This window comes from Synchiropus splendidus, chromosome 14 (genome assembly GCF_027744825.2).
Source record: "Synchiropus splendidus isolate RoL2022-P1 chromosome 14, RoL_Sspl_1.0, whole genome shotgun sequence".
NCBI classification, from domain to species: Eukaryota; Metazoa; Chordata; class Actinopteri; order Syngnathiformes; family Callionymidae; genus Synchiropus; species Synchiropus splendidus.
The window spans coordinates 21,878,463-21,895,542 of record NC_071347.1 but is presented as its reverse complement, the minus strand read 5'-3'; the positions used below and the strand labels follow the sequence as shown (position 1 = coordinate 21,895,542).

The window sequence follows — 17,080 nt, the reverse complement described above, 5'->3', positions numbered from 1 at the left end:
CTCAAATGAACACGAGGGGAGACGGAATAAAACAAGTGAATTTTAATGATTTCCTGTTGTGGGGTTTAGGGGTGGCCCCTGCTACATAGGGCAAGAGGCAGGGGCCACCCCAGTCAGGCGTCAAGTCCACCACAGGACAGATGGAGACACCCACTCCTATGGACAATTTAGAGTCATCAATCAACCTCTGCATGTTTTGGTGAAGGTGGGAGGAAACCAGAGTGCCCAGAGGACAGCCAAATATGCAGAACGGTTCACTCCGACCCCAGAGTTGAGTCTTGATGAGGTCATTATAATTCGTGCCGTCGTACCTCGGTCAGTTTTCTTCAACAAAAACCTTTGGGTTCATTTGTGTCCGTAGGAACTGAGAAATCTCTGGGTCAGGTAGTCACCTGACTTGACCGGAGGATACTTGTTGGACCCGTCACAGCAGGTGATCAGAGCGCTGTCATCTGGCTGCAGGAAATAGGCCAGGGACTGACGAGTGCTGTCGTCACCAGCAGGGGGCAGCAGAACCCGGTGGAGCTGAGAGACGGGCCAGAGCAGAGTGTCAGTGTGTGTCAGGGTTGGTGGCTGAAGTGCACATTTACAGAAGGAAAACCACTCGCTTATCGACTCAAATGCAAAAGGTGACTATCAGAGACATAAACCGAAAGGCCCTGAAATTTATATGCATATAAAAAAAATAACTAAATAAATAAATGGACTTCTAGCTTCTAGCTCTGCGGGTCACTAGCTCTCTCACGCACCACGGAGACAAACGTGTCGCTGGTCCAGCGCTGCATCAGGTCGGCGATGTTGACCAGAACTGCTCCGGGGACCATGGGGGCAGAGACGAACTCACCTGAACGATGACGCACCTGAATCGGACACACAATTAAATCGTGTTTAATCACAACGTTTACAAGCGAAGAGGAGCTAGAACGGGACTCTGAGGGACGCCAGAGGTGAGCGACCACCTGGAGACCTTCCGCGCTCTGAAACAACAGCGTGATGCTGCCGTAGTCGGAGTGCTCTCCACATCTCAGCTGCCCCTCCTTTGCCTCCTCGCTCTTCAGCGGCGGGTAAAAGAGGCTGCGCAGGGTGGTGCCGTTCTTGTCCGCTAGGTGAAACCCCAACACCATGAGAATTCGCTTCATTGTAAACAACATTACAGTCTGGACTTGGTTTGCACCACAACTCACTTCCAATGAGTCTGTGAGCATCAAGGAAGACGCTGGGGTGCAGGTCCAGACTGAGGGCCATCACTCTCAGCACCCGCAGGCTCAGCTCCGTACACTTCTGGAAGAATGACGTCTGGACCTTCTGGAACTCCGGTGACGGCCATTTCTAGGCAGGATGACTGATTAACCCGGTCTGCTGACTTCCTCATGAACCGGGGTCATGACCCCAGGTCAGCAGATTCTTCACAGAACAGACGTGGAAAAACTTCTGACTCCCTCCCTCAGAACCAGGACTATAAAGCTGGAGGTCTTCACTTCTATCTAACACGTATCGTAGTTGAGAAGACTCTGTCCCAGACAGCTTATAGAAATGTCATTCTTCGTCACGTGTTCTGAGTTTTGTATCCACCAGGATACACTTTGCAAGTCAAACAACTCCACAAATCTGAATATCAGTCGTTGCCAAACAGGAAGTGAATCATCTTTGTTCACAAACAGGAACAACTGAGTCACAGTGAGTGCAACTCTCTGACAGTATGAACCTGCACGAGTCTCTCAGACTCTAAACCAGGTTTAAGTTTCATCTAGGCCAGGTCACAGTCGGGCCACGTTTTCACAGTGACCCAAAACACCAATGCTCTCCCGCACCTAAACATCATTTCGTTCAACAGTGGACACTAGAAGGTGAAGGGGCAAATTTTAGTTACTATATCTGGATGGAAGGACGCCGCGTTGAAGGCCTCCTTCAGGTCGCCGGGTCGTTGAGGGTTTAACCTGGAACAGCCAGGACAGACAGACAGACAGACAGACAGACAGACAGACAGACAGACAGACAGACAGACAGACGGATGAGAACCGGACTCCGGGAAGAGGACGGTTCAGTGCTACCGTTCCAACTCCAGGGACACCCAGCCGTGGTTCGCGTTGTTGGGGAAGCTGTTCCTGCTGAAGGCTCGTTTCTGGTCATCAGGCAGGAGGAAGAACTTCATGGACTCGACCATCACAGCGTCCACCTGGGACCGCCGCCATATTGTTTGTCATCAAGTCACACTGTATTGATCGCACCGAAGCTCGTAACGAAAAACAAAGTGATCATTGTTAACGTGAAAATGTTTGTTTACATGTCTGTTGGGTGAATAAAATGAGGTCAACTTAGACATAATGAGCAACTCGACCTGGAGACTTTGGACATTTAAGGCAAAGAAGACGATGAAACACTCAAACTCAAATGTTGCTAAACTTTTTTTAACATTTGCGCAGGATTTGTGAACTATTTACACCGTGTAGTGGCGCGCAGCTGAGGCTCGCGCGCGCGGACTCACCTCCCCCTGAGAAACGCCGGTGTTTTTCAGAAACACAAATCCGACTTCAGTGAAAGCAGCTTTGATCTCCGCACACAGCTTCTGCAGCGCCTGGTCCGAAACATCTTCCACTCCGAGCTGGAAGACGCTGAAGTCCAGCACCGGAATCTCCATGTCGCAGCTCCAGAGTTAAACAGACGTCAGCTGAACTCGCGGCAGGACTTTGTAGGCGTCATGTGACGCCCTTCAGCCAATCAGGGGCGAGATGCCGATGCGCCAGGATGGCCAATAAACTGCTTCGCTCTGCACCTTTGAGGGCGTGTCCAGGTGATGTGGCCACGCCTCCGGGTCAAACTCCCGCTTTCTCCCGTCCAAAGGGGACATTAAAAAGATGTTTGACTTGAAGAAAGAGTGGAGCATCTCGTTCGCAGGATGCGGGTTTATGGGAATTTACTACGTTGGCGCCAGCAGTTGCATCCTGGAGAGATTCCCGCGTCTCATCCAGAGCGCCTACAAGCTGTACGGAGCCTCGGCTGGAGCGCTGACGGCCGCCGTCCTCTGCGCGGGCATCTCTCTGGGTGAGTCGGCCACCGGACCCGCCGTCAAGAAGAGTCAAACTCGATCTGCAAGTGCCATTATAGATACAGCCTTCGTAGTAGTAGTTGCATATTTGACATGTATGAATATATTAAACAAAAAATAATAATAATAAACGCATTGATTATTTTGAAATATATTTCATTATACTGTAAAAATCCTTTTTTATTTGCTCAATTATTGTGATTTTGTGCTCAAAATGTCACTGTAAATGCACAATAATTCTAGTTGTTTCTCCCTTTCAGTTTTCAATCTCCATAAAAAATGTGAAAACATTTCTATTAATCCAAGACTGTGTATTTCCTAGCTGCTAGATATAAAAACAGCAGGTTGATTTGTTGTCACTGTGACTGTCCCTGTGTGGTTCTAAGTGTAGTTTCCTATCATGTTCCCTGAGTTATCTGCATGAGGAGATAACGTCGATAGATGTAATAGCTCATCTATTTTCAGCTCTGACTCACAACTGAGCTTTAAATCGAAACCCAAACCTGAACTCGACTCATCTTCAGTAAATCTCCTCCGCCGCTTGCTTTGCAGAGAAATGCTGTGGCGACCTGATGTTTATGGCCAGGGAGGCCAGGAGGCATAAACTGGGACCCTTGCACCCGACCTACAAGCTGATGCAGATAGTCCAGGACTCCATTTTGAAAAGCCTCCCTGACGACGCCCACGTCCGAGTCTCGGGGAAGCTGTGCGTGTCCCTGACTCGAGTGTCCGACGGCAAGAACGTCCTGGTGTCTGAGTTCGAGAACAGGGAGGATCTCATTCAGGTCAACCGCTGATGTTTTTATCCTTACTCCAAAGCATCTTTAACATGAACGTTGATGAGGAAAACATTTGGGTAGCTGCAATGCTGCAACATAAAAAGGTGACCAACAGTTTTGTGCATCGGTTTTAGTCTAAAACTTTAGTCTCTTAAACTGTCGTCCTCTAATATTTGCTATGCAAAACTGTATGGTTGTTATTGATGACATCAGAAGGAAGTTAAATTGTTAAACAAAGATAAACTTGCGTAGGAAAAAAGTACACTTTAAATCAGTATGAAACTCCAGTGGGCCTCGTATAATCCACTGGCGGTCATGTTTGGCCCCCGAGTGCTGAGCTTGACACTGATGAAAGTGTTTGACCTTCAGGCTCTCATCTGCAGCTGCTTCGTCCCGCTCTACTGCGGCGTCATCCCACCGACGTACCGCGGCGTGGTGAGTTGAGCCGGACGCACTGGGACGTGACTGGCGTCAACATCTGAGTCTCATGAGCAGCACTATGTGGACGGTGCAGTCAGCGACAACCTGCCGCGCTGCGGCCAGAAGAACACCGTCACCGTCTCAGCCTACGCCGGGGACAGCGACCTCTGCCCTCCTGCGAGCGCGCTCAACCTGCGCGCGGTGCGTTTCAACAACGTTAGCATCCAGGTGAACGCCGCCAACCTGTACCGCGTGACCAACACCTTCTTCCCGCCCGAGCCTGAGGTGAGACCGTCAACACTCGAGAGCACGTTGTTTAGATGGCTCTGACGTGTTCCACCCTGTCTGCACTCTCCTCTTCGCTTCCCTTCACCTCTGCTTAGAGACCTGAGTTTCTATAAACTGCAAAACCCCCACTCTGATGGATGACTGTTCTACTTGACTGGCCTGAAAAGTTTCCTCAACTTTTAAGTTTGAATACAGTTCCTGACCAGGCAGCAGCCAGTCGTATAGCGCTTTGGTTTTTCCATCGCACGTTCACTCACTCTCCTGTAGAGGGAGCTCTGAGCCTTGATGGCCGCAGCTGCATGTGGTCTGTAAACAAGTAGAAACGCAGATGTAGAATGAAAATGAAAATGAAAAAAACATATTTTAAAATGTTTTAAACTAGTGATAAACCTGTTTATAAGTGTGTAAATGCAAATATAAATCGGTTAATTCTTCATAGTTAAATGCTTTTTTTTGGCAGAATTTGTTAAATATTTAATATAAATAAATAACTTCAGTTATCAGAAATTATTCGGTGGCTGACAGATGTTTTGTATCTCCTAAATTTGGGGGGAAATTTCTTTAGAACTCATTTAACAAACTGTAGTGATTTGGCTGCATTTCACTTTTTTATTTCGACTTTTAATTGAGAACTGGTGTTTTTGGTTTTTGATTTTGTATTAAAATGTTCCTTTTCTTTTTCTTGCAATGAGGTCGTGTCCTTTGCACCTTCGTGTTTATTGATCGCTCAGTGGAACCTACTTGCTTTATTGTTGCTATTTATTTGTTTAGAGTTTATTCATTTTTATTCGTTTTTTAAACGATACGAAAGGGTCGTTTGTGAACGGCAACGTTTAGTTCAATAAGACTACATTTTTGAAAGCAGGAGAAGTTCTGATGAATTAATTTTAAATCGAAAAAAGAAACAGTACAATGGTTTCGAGTTTTGGTAAATATTACCCTGAAAGAACTAGAAAACTGAACTTGAGTTGGATTTGCTGCCACCTTCTGGTCACGGTCGTGTGCTGCAGGTGATGGCTGAGATCTGCAACAACGGCTACAAAGATGCCCTTCGCTTCCTCCTGCGAAACAGTAAGACGCAAATAATGGCTCATGAGTCTCTGAAATGCTGACTCAGCCCCCCGACAAAGATCTCATCAGCAGCGGAAGTCCTCACAGAAGTCTGGAAGCCGCTTGCTGTGACAGAGAGAGGACGAGTCCGGAGGCGGAGGAGCACGGCTGGCTGAACCCGCAGCTGATCCAGAACCTTCCGGTGGGACTCCAGAGAGGTGAGCCTGAATAGGCGATCTCTGTCCAGAGCTGCCGGGAGCTGTCCGTGAGATTGTTTGGCTGCGCTTTAGTGAAACACTGAAAGTGATTTTCGACCTTCTCTCACCCATGACAGCGCTTTGCGCGGCCTGTCGAGAGAGCCCCACATCTAGGGGCCTGCTGTCTCAGGTCAGCCACCTGCTGCCCCTCAGGGTGACGTCCTACCTGTGGAGCCCCGCTGAAGAACCCACCGCCTCCCCGCGCTCGCTGGCCCAGAGGTGAGGCCTGACCCCTGCGGGTTCATCCATCAGAGTCGGCATCTGTTCTGGTTCCAGGTTGACGGACTGGATCCCTGGTGTGCCCCGGGACATGACCTGGGTCAAGGACTTGGCGGGAGAATTGTACAGGAAGGCCATGGTGGATGAGGACGATCAGGAAGTGTACTGAGCTCCTGCTGTGCTTCTTCAGCTCCTGGACCCTGCTCAGGTCCTCACCTGTGTCTGTGTGTGTGTGTCACTTGCAGAGCCACACGAGTGCGCAGGTGTGCGAGTCTCCTCTCAGAGCTGCATCTCTGCGGCTCCCCAGAGCCGCCTCCCTCCTAACGCCCTCACGCCCCATGGGACCTCAGGATGGACCTTGCACCCGTCTCCAGGTCTGATGAAGCCATTGTGGGGTCAGCTGAGGGTCAGAGGGCAACAGCAGGGGGCACCCAGGAATGAGCGGACGCCTTCTGAGGCTGAAGTTCCTCGAAACCAGGGGTTCTGAACCAAAACCTAGTGAAATGACATCAAACCATGTGACCATCACAAAGATATTTGTCATAGAAAAGTCCCACCAGCAGCAGAACCAGGTGCAAGTCATGTTCATCAAATTTACTAAAGAAAAAAAATACACTTGATGCAAACTGCTGAGAAAATTGGAAAAACTGAAAAAGATTCTGAATAAAATAAATATAATAAAACTATGTCTAAATATCATGAAATAAAAATTATATATTTAAACTCCAAAGAAGATATGAGTAAAGCGTAAATAAAAGTATCATCATACAATGTTCCAATGTTTGCTCAAAAGTGGTTCAAAGGTGCTTTCATGAACAATTTTATTGTTGGGGCAGCATCACTTTCTTAATCATTTTTTTCTTTCCAAGAACGCCTCCATAGTTGGTAACTATCACAGATTTGCAGCTGTCAAGTCATTTCAGTGACTCCCTACTGCCACCGTATGTGGCTCATGTATTAAAACTGAGCGTCTCACGGCCTAAGGGTGTAAAACAAAAATACATCTCGTGGCCCTCTAGGGGGGTGCTGGCGGCCCAACCGTGGGCCCTGGCCCGACGGTTAAGAATCACTGCTCTAAACAACATCACACAAGTCTCAGTTAACACTGGAGAAACCAGTCACATGCTCTTCCATCATCTGAGGGGAGATTAAACACGGCGGCTCAAAGGTTTCCCCTCAGGGAGCGTTTGTGTAACTGATGCCGGTGGCCATGACGGCAGTGCAGAAGGTTTCAGTCTCAGATGATGCGTAATCTCTGCTGCCAAACATTCAAGCACAGCTTCAGCGTGGAGCGGCAGGCAGCGGTGCACTGCAGTGACTGTTGTGCGTCACAGTAGTTTTCCTCAAGATCAAGTAACTCACTTGTCTAATCTCCTTACAGTGTACTATGTTTATGCAACCTGAGCGGGACGACAGAAGCGAGTCCTGGTTCAGGTTAGCCATGTGTTTCGGATGAGTAGCTTTAGAGGGAGAGGCTGGGGAACGGGTGATGGCCAGGAGAGGTCCCCACAAGGCCTGTAGTACAAGCATGTGCGTGTGTGTCTCTGTCCCTTTGTATTGAACAATCCTGTGTTGTGTTGACAGTTGCGCTCCACCTCTTGTATTTCCTCTGGTTTCCTCTCAGTGAGTCTTGTGATGGATCACCCCCCCCTCACACACACACACCACCTCCCCACCCACCTCCCGTCCCAACAAGCCTCGTCTTGTTTCCTAACTGTATCTAAGTGATGTTGTGCAACCGGGGCTCCATCTCTCTCACTGCAGCTCCACCAGTAAATATTTTGAGTCCCAGATCACATGACCTGCCGCGGGCCTCTCACTGGTATGTTTACCACCGGTCACTGAGCGAGTTGTGCAACCCGTGTGTGACCTGAACCGCTTCACCTGTGCGACTCCCGGAACTGGACCTGATGTAATGGAGCGGGACCAGGAGTGGAGCGTGTCGCTGGCGGGCTGCGGCTTCAGGAGCGTGTACCTGGTGGGGGCGCTGAGCTGCCTCCTGGAGAGGGTCCCTGGCCTCGTCCACGGAGCGGCCAGGATCTGCGGAGCCTCGTCCGGATGTCTGGTGGCCGCGGCTCTGGTGGTGGGGATCCCCCTCGGTGAGTCCCACCCCGGCTCAGCCACATGAACAGAGAGGAGCAGGGGAATGACAACTGCACAGGAGATTATCTGGAGAAATACAGAAGATATTTTAAAGACATCAATGTAATGTGTAGGATGTGTAATGTATATATGTTCAACACTTAAAATAATCTTAAGTTCAGTCATTACATTTAAAAGTATTATTTATAATGGATAGTACAGTATATACAATTCAAACCCTCAACGATTATTCCTTTATAATAAATTATGTAATTCTGACAACAGCAACTGACAAAAAAAATGTACAGATAGAACACTCCAGTTTAACAATTTCAAAAATCTATTATGTATTTATCAATATAAAAATGGATGAATGTTTAACGTTAGAGCGTTATTTTTAGGACAAAATAACGTTAATGGTAAACAAAAAAACAAGCTCCAGAGGTCACGCTGAGGACAAAGGTCACAGGAAGTGATAAGGTCATGTTCATTGACGCACCACAGCTCATACGTGTTACGTGTAACTGCAGCCTCACACAAAGGAGGTTGCTGGTTCAAATCCAACTTGGAGTGAGCCTGAATCTTCGGCGCACTCTGGTTTCCTCCCACAGTCCAACTGATGATTAGTCTGTATGCGTTTAAAAATTCATAATAAGGTTGCAACTTTAAACTGTTTCGTTTCACCATTGAGCCCACGTTAACCACCCAACGCTCCCTGGTCAGAGGAGCTGTGCGCTGACATCCTGGCGGTGGCGGCGGACGCCAGGGGTCACTGCCTCGGGGTCTTCCACCCGTCCTTCAGCCTGCTGCGGAGCCTCCGTCACTCGCTGCTGCAGAAGCTTCCGGCCGACGCTCACCTGCGAGCCTCGGGTCGGCTGTGCGTGTCGCTCACCCGGATGCGGGACGGGAGGAACGTCCTGGTGTCGGAGTTCGCCAGCAGGGACGAGCTCATCCAGGTACTGACCCGGACCGAGACTCTCGGATCCAGAAGTGGTTTCAGTCTCCTCTCTGTGGCCAGGTGCTGATGTGCAGCTGCTTCTTCCCGGTGTACTGCGGCTACATCCCGCCGTCCTACCGCGGAGAGGTGAGTCACTCGAGAACCAAAGGACTCGAGTGGAGAGGCCCCTGGGAAGGGCTGCGGAGAACCAACAGCCCACTCCGCCTTGTCCCCTCTCTGGACCGCAGCTCTACCTGGACGGAGCTCTGAGCAACAACATGCCCATGGTGGATCGGAGGAACACCGTCACCATCGCTCCGTTCTCCGGGGAGAGCGACATCTGTCCCCGCGAGGGAACCTTCAACTTCTTCGAGGCCAACTACGGCAACGTCAGCATCCAGGTCAACACGGGCAACGTGCACCGGGTCTGCACCTCCTTCCTGCCGCCCACACTGCAGGTCCGCCTCCGGTTCGATTCGGTTCGTGGGGAACTCAACTAACGACGTTTTAATCGGTTGTTGAACAGAAACTGGCGGAGATCTGCGACAACGGCTACCGGGACGCTCTGCGCTTCCTGACAGACACAGGTGAGGGAATAATGCCCAAGTGGAGTCGCGTAAACTTCTATTGTTGTACCTCAATATTTGACTTAAAATACACACATTTCCGATGAGGAGATTGTTGAAATGAGATATACAATAGTCAGTGAATATTTTCAGAACATATTGGAAACATATTTAAAATGTCCTGTCGATCTAAAAAGTACAAATAATGTCCCGGTAACTGACGGATTCTTCGTCGGCGACACAGGGCTGCTGCCTTCTCCTGGTACTCCTCCCGTGTCGGACACACTAGGGTCCAGCTGTTGTGGTTCTGGACTCGACTCACTCGCGAGTCCAGAACCGGAGGATGGACTCGATCGTCACCCGTGGCTGCCGAGGAGAACCATCGCGAGTCTTCCGGCTGAATTAAAAACCGGTGAGCAACACTTGACCTGAGCGTTTCGGTGACGAGTGGTCGGATCACGTGTGTGTGTGGCAGTCCTGTGTGCGGCCTGCAGGGGGAGTCATGAGGCCAGAAGTCGCTGGTCTGGACTTGAGGATTTCCTCCTGGTCAAAGCGCTTCTGCTGCTGCTGAGCCCCGTGGCGCTGATCCTGGATCTGATCGTCGACCTCACGGTCTTCGTCACTCAGAGGTAAAATGATGATTATCTAGCCAGCGAGTGTGTTTAACTCTGTTGCCATGGCAGCGTCCTGTCGTCCTGCTGGAGCGGCCACCAGAGGGAGACACCCTGGTACGAGGAGAGTTCCGGCCATTTTGAATGAGCACTGACGCGTGGCATAATAGTGTTGTTTCTCTCCTGCAGTGGCTCTGCAGAGTTCCCATCCGAATCTCCAACAATGACCCACCGCCGACCTCTGACCTCAGTCGCCGCGTGTAGCAGAAAGGTGGAGCTGCTGTTGACCGCGACCCCCGTCTCATCAGTTCGAGCGAACTTCAGAACCGGGCGCAGGCATCGCCTTGCCTGCTGAGCAGAACCAGGCCGGTCCGGAACACGCAGCGGTTATAACTTCACTGTCCGGCACCTATGGAGAACTTCAACAAGGCTTTTCGGTCACTGGTTGCTCACAGTGGGCCTCACTCCTGAAGAACTTTCCCGTGGCATCACACCACAGGTCCTTGTATTTCTGAACAGTCTGTCAGAGCTGGTGACGTGGCACGTGCCAATCTCCAGGAGCCGTTTTAAGACTTGACCCGACGTGGAAAAAGAGCCTTTGTGAGGACTCAGCAGAGACATTCAGTCCCACCTGGCTGGTGCCACGGTGGCACCAAAGCCTGCTGGAAGCTGGCATAGCAACCAGAGCATCGCCAGGATGACGTTGCAAATAAAACATTTGTGTCATCAGTCAAACTGGCCACGGAGCATGCAAGTACATCCTCACATTACTTTGTAGTGAATATGAAAACATGTTGACAAAGTACATGAAGTCGGGAACGGCATGTGGTCCGGCATCACCGATGTTTGTTGGGTGAAAGACAGAGAGAAACATTGGGCAAATATTTATAAAAGTGTCATCACAATTGTTTAATTCACCCAAAATTCTTTGTGATTTTCATTGACATAAAAAATCTAAAATTCCTAAAACATAATAAAAATACAAGAGTTCATGCCGTCGTCGACCAGACCGAGGAGCCATGTGCCGCACCATCACTCTGAAATGTGTTTCCAGCACTGGTGAGGGCCTCAGAGAGCTATGAAGGAATGTGGTCACAATCTGTGCCGCTGCTACTGAGGTGATGAGGGACGCGACATGGAGAGGAGGAGGGAGACGGACTTGCTGTGGTGACCAATGCCCAAAGACAAAACAGAAGCTTCTCAGCTGCTCTTCCCAGGTGCCTCACCTGTTTCCACAGTGAGACCTGACCAGAGGCAGAACTAAGCTACAAAGCTCAAACTGCTATAGGCAGGTCTCCTGGAGTGAAGGCCACGGGGCAGAGCCAAGACACACAGGACAGATGATCACCTCAGTTTTGACCAGAAAAGGTTCCAGCAAGTCCAGGTCTCTCTCCCGTCACTGCTGCCCCAGCGACCTTCTTCAAACAAGCCCAAGAAAATGACATTTCCATGAAAGTATTTGGCATTTTCAAGCAGCTACATCGCAGTGTTGTGCTGTGAGATCTGCAGTCTAAGACTGTTTGCGGTGTTTTGACCTCCTGTGACTGTGACTCACTTTGGAGCGGTTTCAAGGCCTCAGACTGGTACGACAGTAGGAGGTTCAGCTCCTTGAGAGCAGAGCTGGTGTGACGGTCGGAACTGGGCTCAACAAAACGGAGAGCAAAAGAATGCAGCTTTATAATCACTAGAAGACACACTAGTGATGTAACAGTACACATGAGGTTCCTGCGTCAGAGTGCAGCACCGTACGAAGGCAACAGAAATGTCCCCACGACAGTCGAGAGTCTCCGTCCCTGATTTCAGATATAAAAACTGTCGTGAGGTTGTTGTGTGTGAGTCCACGGATAAAAACGCTGCAGAAAGACGACTCTGCGACGAAGTCTTAAAAAAAAAAAAAAAAAAAAAAAAAAAAAAAGTCTATCTACGTGGATGTGCAGTCCACCGGCTCACTCATCCAACCTGCTTCCTCATACGTCCTTGGGTCCACTGCTGATGTCCGGGATCTGATCTGTGAAGGACTGTGTCATCCACTGTCCATCCGGGATCCCACCGTCCGCAGACTGCGAGGTTCCCGCTTCCTGAGGCGTTCCTGAGGAGCACAGGAAGTGAGGCCGTGAGACGTGCGCCACCGGAGTGGAACAGTTGAGGAACGTCCGCCTCACCCGTCTGTTCGCCTGATGAAAACGTGCAGTGGCCGTTGCTCTGACTGGCGCCCTCTTCAGGCGGCTTCTCAGCGTACGCGCCGCCGTACGCATCTTCGTAGCCGGGGTCGTACTGCTCCTCCTTGATGGCCATCCTCTTGGCGTCCTCTGCGCTCGCACACAAACACACTCAGACACCTCGCCTCACAGGGCCAGACCCAACTTTCAGGAAGTGACATCATCATCATCATCATCGAGTCTCACCTTTGGCCAGCTTCAGGTCGAAGGAGTAGTTGACCTCCTCCACCTCCTTGGTCTTCCTGACGCCCTGCAGTGAGTCCCTCAGCTCCCGCAGCTTGATGTAGTAGTGGACCTTGTCCTGAGCGCGTGGGAACTGGGCACAGCGCGCGCTGGACGACGGCATCAGGTACAGAGCCTGGAGGGGCACGGCATGTCATGTGACCACAGGGCAGGCCCACTGCCAACACACCTGACCAACTCCTGTTCTGAGCTGCTCACCTTCCTCTATCACTCCCATGTCCGCCTTCCTCTCTCATCCCTCACTTCTCTCCTGCTGTGTCTCCCTCTGACGCTTCACCAACACTTGATCTCAGTTAAACCTCTCTGCTCAGCCGAAACACAGCAGGGTCAACTCTCAGCTGCTGCCACCAGAAACTACATGCTACAGTCAACTGCAACCAGGATGACCACTTTAGCCCATGCAAATACTGCAACTGCTTTGATAGCAAGTACTTCTCCACTGCAGTAACTACGTATTTCAATTCAACTACTGCCATAGCTACTAACACATTTGAGCTGTGTGGGGACACCTTCACTGCGACCGTTGATTCTACTGCAGGAAGTAATCCTCCCCCTTACTGACACTGCAGTTATGACTCACAACCTCAACTATTACTACTATCATTACTAACAAATGCAGTGACTGTAGTACTACCACTGGCAGCTAACCTCCTGGAAAATACTCTGGTACAAGTAGCACAACCACACACACCACATCCACAGCTACCAAGGCTGCGTCCCATTTCTCCAAGAACATGAACAATACAACATGAATGTACAACAGTATGATTTTATTTCTTAGCATCCAGGCTAACGTTAGCATCTATACTATCAATTCTAAAGTACAGATGAGGATTCTGTGAGGCCTGACAATACTCTGTTCACACAAATAACGGCATAATTCCTGATCATAATTTACTGTCGGTTATGTGGACCCTAATCTGAAGTGTAAACAAAGTCCCTACTTCTTCCAAAACCTCTAACCTTCTACTCAAAGTACTGTATGACTTCTGTGGTCAAGCATCAACAAGTGCTGTTCAGTAGTCCTGAGGTCACTCACCACTTCACAGTCGGGGATTTTATGAGGCTGCAAACCAAACTCCAGAGTCTTTGGTTTCTTCCCGAACATCTCCCTGCAGAACATTTCATAAATACCTGTGGAGGAAGAGGAGGAGAGTCACTTCCCGCTGCCTGGCACCACAGCCGGTCCTCACAACTCACATTTGCCATTAAAAACTGCGATTAGAGGTTTGAACTTCTTCAGCTTCTCCACCAGGATTTTGCCTCCTTCACGGAGCTCCTTGCTGTGGAGACAGACAGTGGTGATGATGGTCCCTGATGAGAAGCCTCAGGCAGAAGGTGGAGTACCTGGAGAGGTCTTTGCTCCCCGGTGTTGCCCGGGCCACCATGTTGGTGAAGCCCATCTTGTACTTGACGGGCAGCAGTGTGTCGTGCATGTGGTTGAGCTGCTCGTCCGTGAAGCCCGACAGGAAAAGGCACTTCCCTGGGAAGCGTCAGACAGAGTTCAGCTCCCTCCAGGTCCAACCCGGGTGCAAAACAAACCACTCACAGAAATGGTTCCCCGGACCAGGAAACCAGCGTCCGATGTACGCCGCCATCAAGCCGGGGTTGATTCCGATCTGCGGGACACACAAGCTCAGCCTCACTCTGAACACCAGCACCAGCAGCAGGGGAGTCTCACAATGACGTAGTCAAGGTTGTAGTCCAGCAGGTCCGGGAGCGTCTTCTTCATCACTTCCTCCTCCGACATGCCCTTGAAGCGGTCCACTTTCCTCTTCACCTTCTTAAAGCTCTCGTCGATCTTCTCCTGCTTACCGTCGCCCGTCTGCTCCTCCGCTGCCTTCTTAGGTTTGGGACCTGGCTTGGCTTTGGGCGCGTTCGGGTCCTTTGGCGGCTTTGGAGCCTTGGGAGCCTTGGGGACCTTCGGAGGTTTGGGCTCTTTTGGCTCCTTGGGCTGAGCAGGTCTACCTCTCTTCTTAGGTGGAGCTGCAGGAGGACCAGAGGAGGGTTAAAGATCCAGGCAGACACTTCAGGAGAGAAGAGCTCTCACGCTTAGCGGGCTCCTGCTGGTCCATCATGGGTTCAGGAGGAGGCATGTGTGCCATGGCCGGAGGCTCCATCTCTCTGTCTGGGTAGTGGGACTGGTGATTCGGGTAAAACCCCGGATATTGTGACTGGAGAGCGTGATACTGCTGAGTCGACTGAATCCTGGGGAGACATCGTTCAACCAACATGGAAACTTAAAAGGGTCCAGTGGGAATTTCACTCTGAGGCGTAAACAACAAGATTTTACTGGTTTAAAGAACGACCGTCAACTTCATGTTTTATCCAACAGAGGTCTTCACAGGTCACGTTCATGTTGCTACCTAAGTATTTTCATTGTTCAATTATTTTATTTTTTATATTATTTTCTTCATTTATTGTTTTACTCTTGTTTCTATTTTCTTTTCCTCGCATTTAAACTTGATACTGTTTTTTTTTCTCCAGCCAACATTCGCCGGTCATCTCAACCTTCTCCTCCCGTTCACTGTTTTCTGGCCATCACTTTTATGACTGGCAGATCAGTTTTTTCGCTCACTTTTGTGTCAAAAGTTATTTAACACTATACTTATATTTCCTGAGCGGAATAAAGCATCAAAACAGGTGTGCTCTTATAATATTGAGGGATTGGTGGGATCAGTTAAACGGCGCGTGAACACACCTGTACTAGATAATAAGACGGTAATTATGCGCTGATAGCTCACATTCATTTTAAGTGCTGGATACATCTGAATATATAAAGCTGTTAACTTTGTAAAAACATCTGTGTTGAGTTGCAAAACAGCTTCAAATATTACAGCACATCCATTATATTTTGGCACTGTTTAGTTGATAAAGCAACACACAGTTAGGCAACAACATCAAACGAATGCAAGACAAACAATGGGAGAGTAAAAGGTGCACACATGCCCAAAATTCAATTTCACTACACTCTGCCATTCACTGCTGACTCGGCTGAGCCCTGCACGGCCACATTGGGGTGAGGAAGACTCACCACTGATGAAGATATTCCGAGGACCCAGATGGCAGAGATCCATTCAGCTTTTCATCCATCTTTAGGCAGCCTCACTTTAGTAAACAAACCATGAGGCATGTTTAGGCAACACAGCGAATCAAGACTCTGGCAGTGTGTGAAACTGAATGCATGCGCCAGGAAACACAAGTGCCCACAAAACAATCAGTCGGGATGATTCAAAAAAAGGTGAAAACACAAGTTAAAAGATGAGTGGACTTAAAAACGGAAGTACATTTCGTCGATGATTCGCCCTGCACATTTAAATACCCACTCATTCATCGGCTAAGCTAACTCATGTAAACCAACCCACTATCCTAACGGGTCACTTATTTGAAGCAAAATAAGTCACGTTTAATACACACAAATGCTGTCCACAATTCCTGGGTCGCCAAGTTGAGCGCCTTAACGTTCTACAGGGCATAAATGGTTTCTAAATAGTGCGGCAACAGCAGCTAGCATGGCTAGCCGCTCGGCTAGGTGAGCACGGATGAATGGTTCCGTCTGCAACGTCGCAAAGACGAGGAGGGAGACCCGACGATTTTCACCGTATCTCCAATCACATACATACCTGTTGTTAGTGCGATTAAAATATATATCTCTTTTAGACAAAAACGATATTTCCCATCTATTTTGATCGGTATTTACAGCAGCGGCGCTTCAGCAGAGGCAACAAAGACGTGACAGGCTGGCTCCGTCCACTTTGACACCGGAAGAGATCAAGCGTTTGAAAAGAGGGGCGTCATGTTTAGGTCTGATAATGCCTACAGTTGACTGAACGTTTTACTGCGCGTTTATAGCATTTTAAACTACATTACAGGAGTGACTCAGACGTTAGCCGTAGTAAAGGTCACATAAATTCGCTAATGCGTTCGGAACCACTAATTTGCAGCAAACCTACACCCCTATTTTAAAGTTGGTATACGCCACTCTACATTTAAACCCCATCGTGTGGCTCTCTATTGGTCGGCGGCATGTGACGTCAGCGCTATAGGAATTTAACGGTATTATTTACTTTTCTCGCTCACATTTGCGGAAGGAATTTTTAGTTCTGCAATTAATATGCACTATAACAATGCGCTAAAAGTTTTAATTAAATTAGTACATTACTTGAAAGTTCAGCGCAGATAAGGGGCATCACAAGAACGGAAGACATGACGATAGAGGCGGGGTTTGGCTCACCTGAGGCAGGTGCTCCAGGGTCAGCAGAGGGCACTGTGTACCAGTCTATCACACTCCATGTCAGATCAACGTGACCATCGCTCAGAGTCAGGAGGGTGAGAGCAGCCTTTCACCCAGGAGCTTCTTCTT

At 49.3% G+C, this 17,080-nt stretch overlaps 4 protein-coding genes across 6 annotated transcripts; 2 read left to right on the top strand and 2 right to left on the bottom strand.

Moving 5' to 3' along the window:
* Positions 1 to 58: 58 nt before the first annotated feature.
* On the bottom strand, positions 59 to 2,647 carry si:dkey-10o6.2 (uncharacterized protein LOC100124608 homolog). Of its 2 annotated transcripts, XM_053885888.1 has the most exons (7): positions 2,486 to 2,647; positions 2,052 to 2,176; positions 1,871 to 1,937; positions 1,185 to 1,329; positions 960 to 1,102; positions 750 to 860; positions 59 to 525 (listed from the first exon to the last, which is right to left on the bottom strand). In XM_053885888.1, the coding sequence occupies exons 1-7, from the start codon at positions 2,636 to 2,638 to the stop codon at positions 346 to 348; spliced, it is 924 nt and encodes a 307-aa protein (XP_053741863.1). In that variant the 5' UTR covers positions 2,639 to 2,647; the 3' UTR covers positions 59 to 345. The 2 variants fall into 2 exon arrangements, with proteins under 2 accessions (XP_053741863.1, XP_053741862.1); XM_053885887.1 differs by having other exon boundaries at positions 750 to 1,102.
* Positions 2,648 to 2,855: 208 nt separating this feature from the next.
* On the top strand, positions 2,856 to 6,458 carry LOC128771167 (patatin-like phospholipase domain-containing protein 2). The gene is made up of 10 exons (XM_053886353.1): positions 2,856 to 3,042; positions 3,599 to 3,831; positions 4,195 to 4,260; positions 4,321 to 4,530; positions 5,544 to 5,604; positions 5,664 to 5,801; positions 5,918 to 5,960; positions 6,015 to 6,059; positions 6,117 to 6,221; positions 6,305 to 6,458. Exons 1-10 carry the CDS (start codon positions 2,856 to 2,858, stop codon positions 6,381 to 6,383), a joined length of 1,167 nt encoding a protein of 388 aa, XP_053742328.1. The 3' UTR covers positions 6,384 to 6,458.
* Positions 6,459 to 7,908: 1,450 nt separating this feature from the next.
* On the top strand, positions 7,909 to 11,440 carry LOC128771166 (patatin-like phospholipase domain-containing protein 2). Its single transcript, XM_053886352.1, has 9 exons — positions 7,909 to 8,158; positions 8,865 to 9,097; positions 9,160 to 9,225; positions 9,327 to 9,536; positions 9,605 to 9,665; positions 9,889 to 10,056; positions 10,120 to 10,273; positions 10,328 to 10,372; positions 10,445 to 11,440. Exons 1-9 carry the CDS (start codon positions 7,975 to 7,977, stop codon positions 10,608 to 10,610), a joined length of 1,287 nt encoding a protein of 428 aa, XP_053742327.1. The 5' UTR covers positions 7,909 to 7,974; the 3' UTR covers positions 10,611 to 11,440.
* On the bottom strand, positions 11,138 to 16,472 carry LOC128771165 (G/T mismatch-specific thymine DNA glycosylase-like). Of its 2 annotated transcripts, XM_053886349.1 has the most exons (11): positions 16,341 to 16,466; positions 15,752 to 15,825; positions 14,768 to 14,925; positions 14,399 to 14,703; positions 14,267 to 14,336; positions 14,065 to 14,200; positions 13,918 to 14,000; positions 13,757 to 13,851; positions 12,661 to 12,832; positions 12,418 to 12,564; positions 11,138 to 12,344 (listed from the first exon to the last, which is right to left on the bottom strand). In XM_053886349.1, exons 2-11 carry the CDS (start codon positions 15,808 to 15,810, stop codon positions 12,223 to 12,225), a joined length of 1,347 nt encoding a protein of 448 aa, XP_053742324.1. In that variant the 5' UTR covers positions 15,811 to 15,825; positions 16,341 to 16,466; the 3' UTR covers positions 11,138 to 12,222. The 2 variants fall into 2 exon arrangements, with proteins under 2 accessions (XP_053742324.1, XP_053742325.1); XM_053886350.1 differs by lacking the exon at positions 15,752 to 15,825 and having other exon boundaries at positions 16,341 to 16,472.
* Between the last annotated feature and the right edge of the window lie 608 nt (positions 16,473 to 17,080).

Bases quoted from the DNA above. Each gene is read 5' to 3' on its own strand.
- si:dkey-10o6.2 (XM_053885887.1), bottom strand. From the start codon at position 2,638: ATGGAGATTCCGGTGCTGGACTTCAGCGTCTTCCAGCTCGGAGTGGAA. The intron at 1,330-1,870 runs GTAACTAAAATT...CATCCTGCCTAG, and splicing joins CGTCCTTCCATCCAGATATA to AAATGGCCGTCACCGGAGTT. The intron at 1,103-1,184 runs GTGAGTTGTGGT...GGTTTCACCTAG, and splicing joins TGCTCACAGACTCATTGGAA to CGGACAAGAACGGCACCACC.
- LOC128771167 (XM_053886353.1), top strand. From the start codon at position 2,856: ATGTTTGACTTGAAGAAAGAGTGGAGCATCTCGTTCGCAGGATGCGGG. The intron at 5,802-5,917 runs GTGAGCCTGAAT...CACCCATGACAG, and splicing joins TCCGGTGGGACTCCAGAGAG to CGCTTTGCGCGGCCTGTCGA. The intron at 5,961-6,014 runs GCTGTCTCAGGT...CTACCTGTGGAG, and splicing joins AGCCCCACATCTAGGGGCCT to CCCCGCTGAAGAACCCACCG.
- LOC128771166 (XM_053886352.1), top strand. From the start codon at position 7,975: ATGGAGCGGGACCAGGAGTGGAGCGTGTCGCTGGCGGGCTGCGGCTTC. The intron at 10,057-10,119 runs GTGAGCAACACT...TGTGTGTGGCAG, and splicing joins TCCGGCTGAATTAAAAACCG to TCCTGTGTGCGGCCTGCAGG. The intron at 10,373-10,444 runs GTACGAGGAGAG...TCTCTCCTGCAG, and splicing joins CACCAGAGGGAGACACCCTG to TGGCTCTGCAGAGTTCCCAT.
- LOC128771165 (XM_053886349.1), bottom strand. From the start codon at position 15,810: ATGGATGAAAAGCTGAATGGATCTCTGCCATCTGGGTCCTCGGAATAT. The intron at 14,201-14,266 runs GTGAGTGGTTTG...GACGCTTCCCAG, and splicing joins TGGTCCGGGGAACCATTTCT to GGAAGTGCCTTTTCCTGTCG. The intron at 14,001-14,064 runs GTACTCCACCTT...CTGTCTCCACAG, and splicing joins GGGAGCAAAGACCTCTCCAG to CAAGGAGCTCCGTGAAGGAG.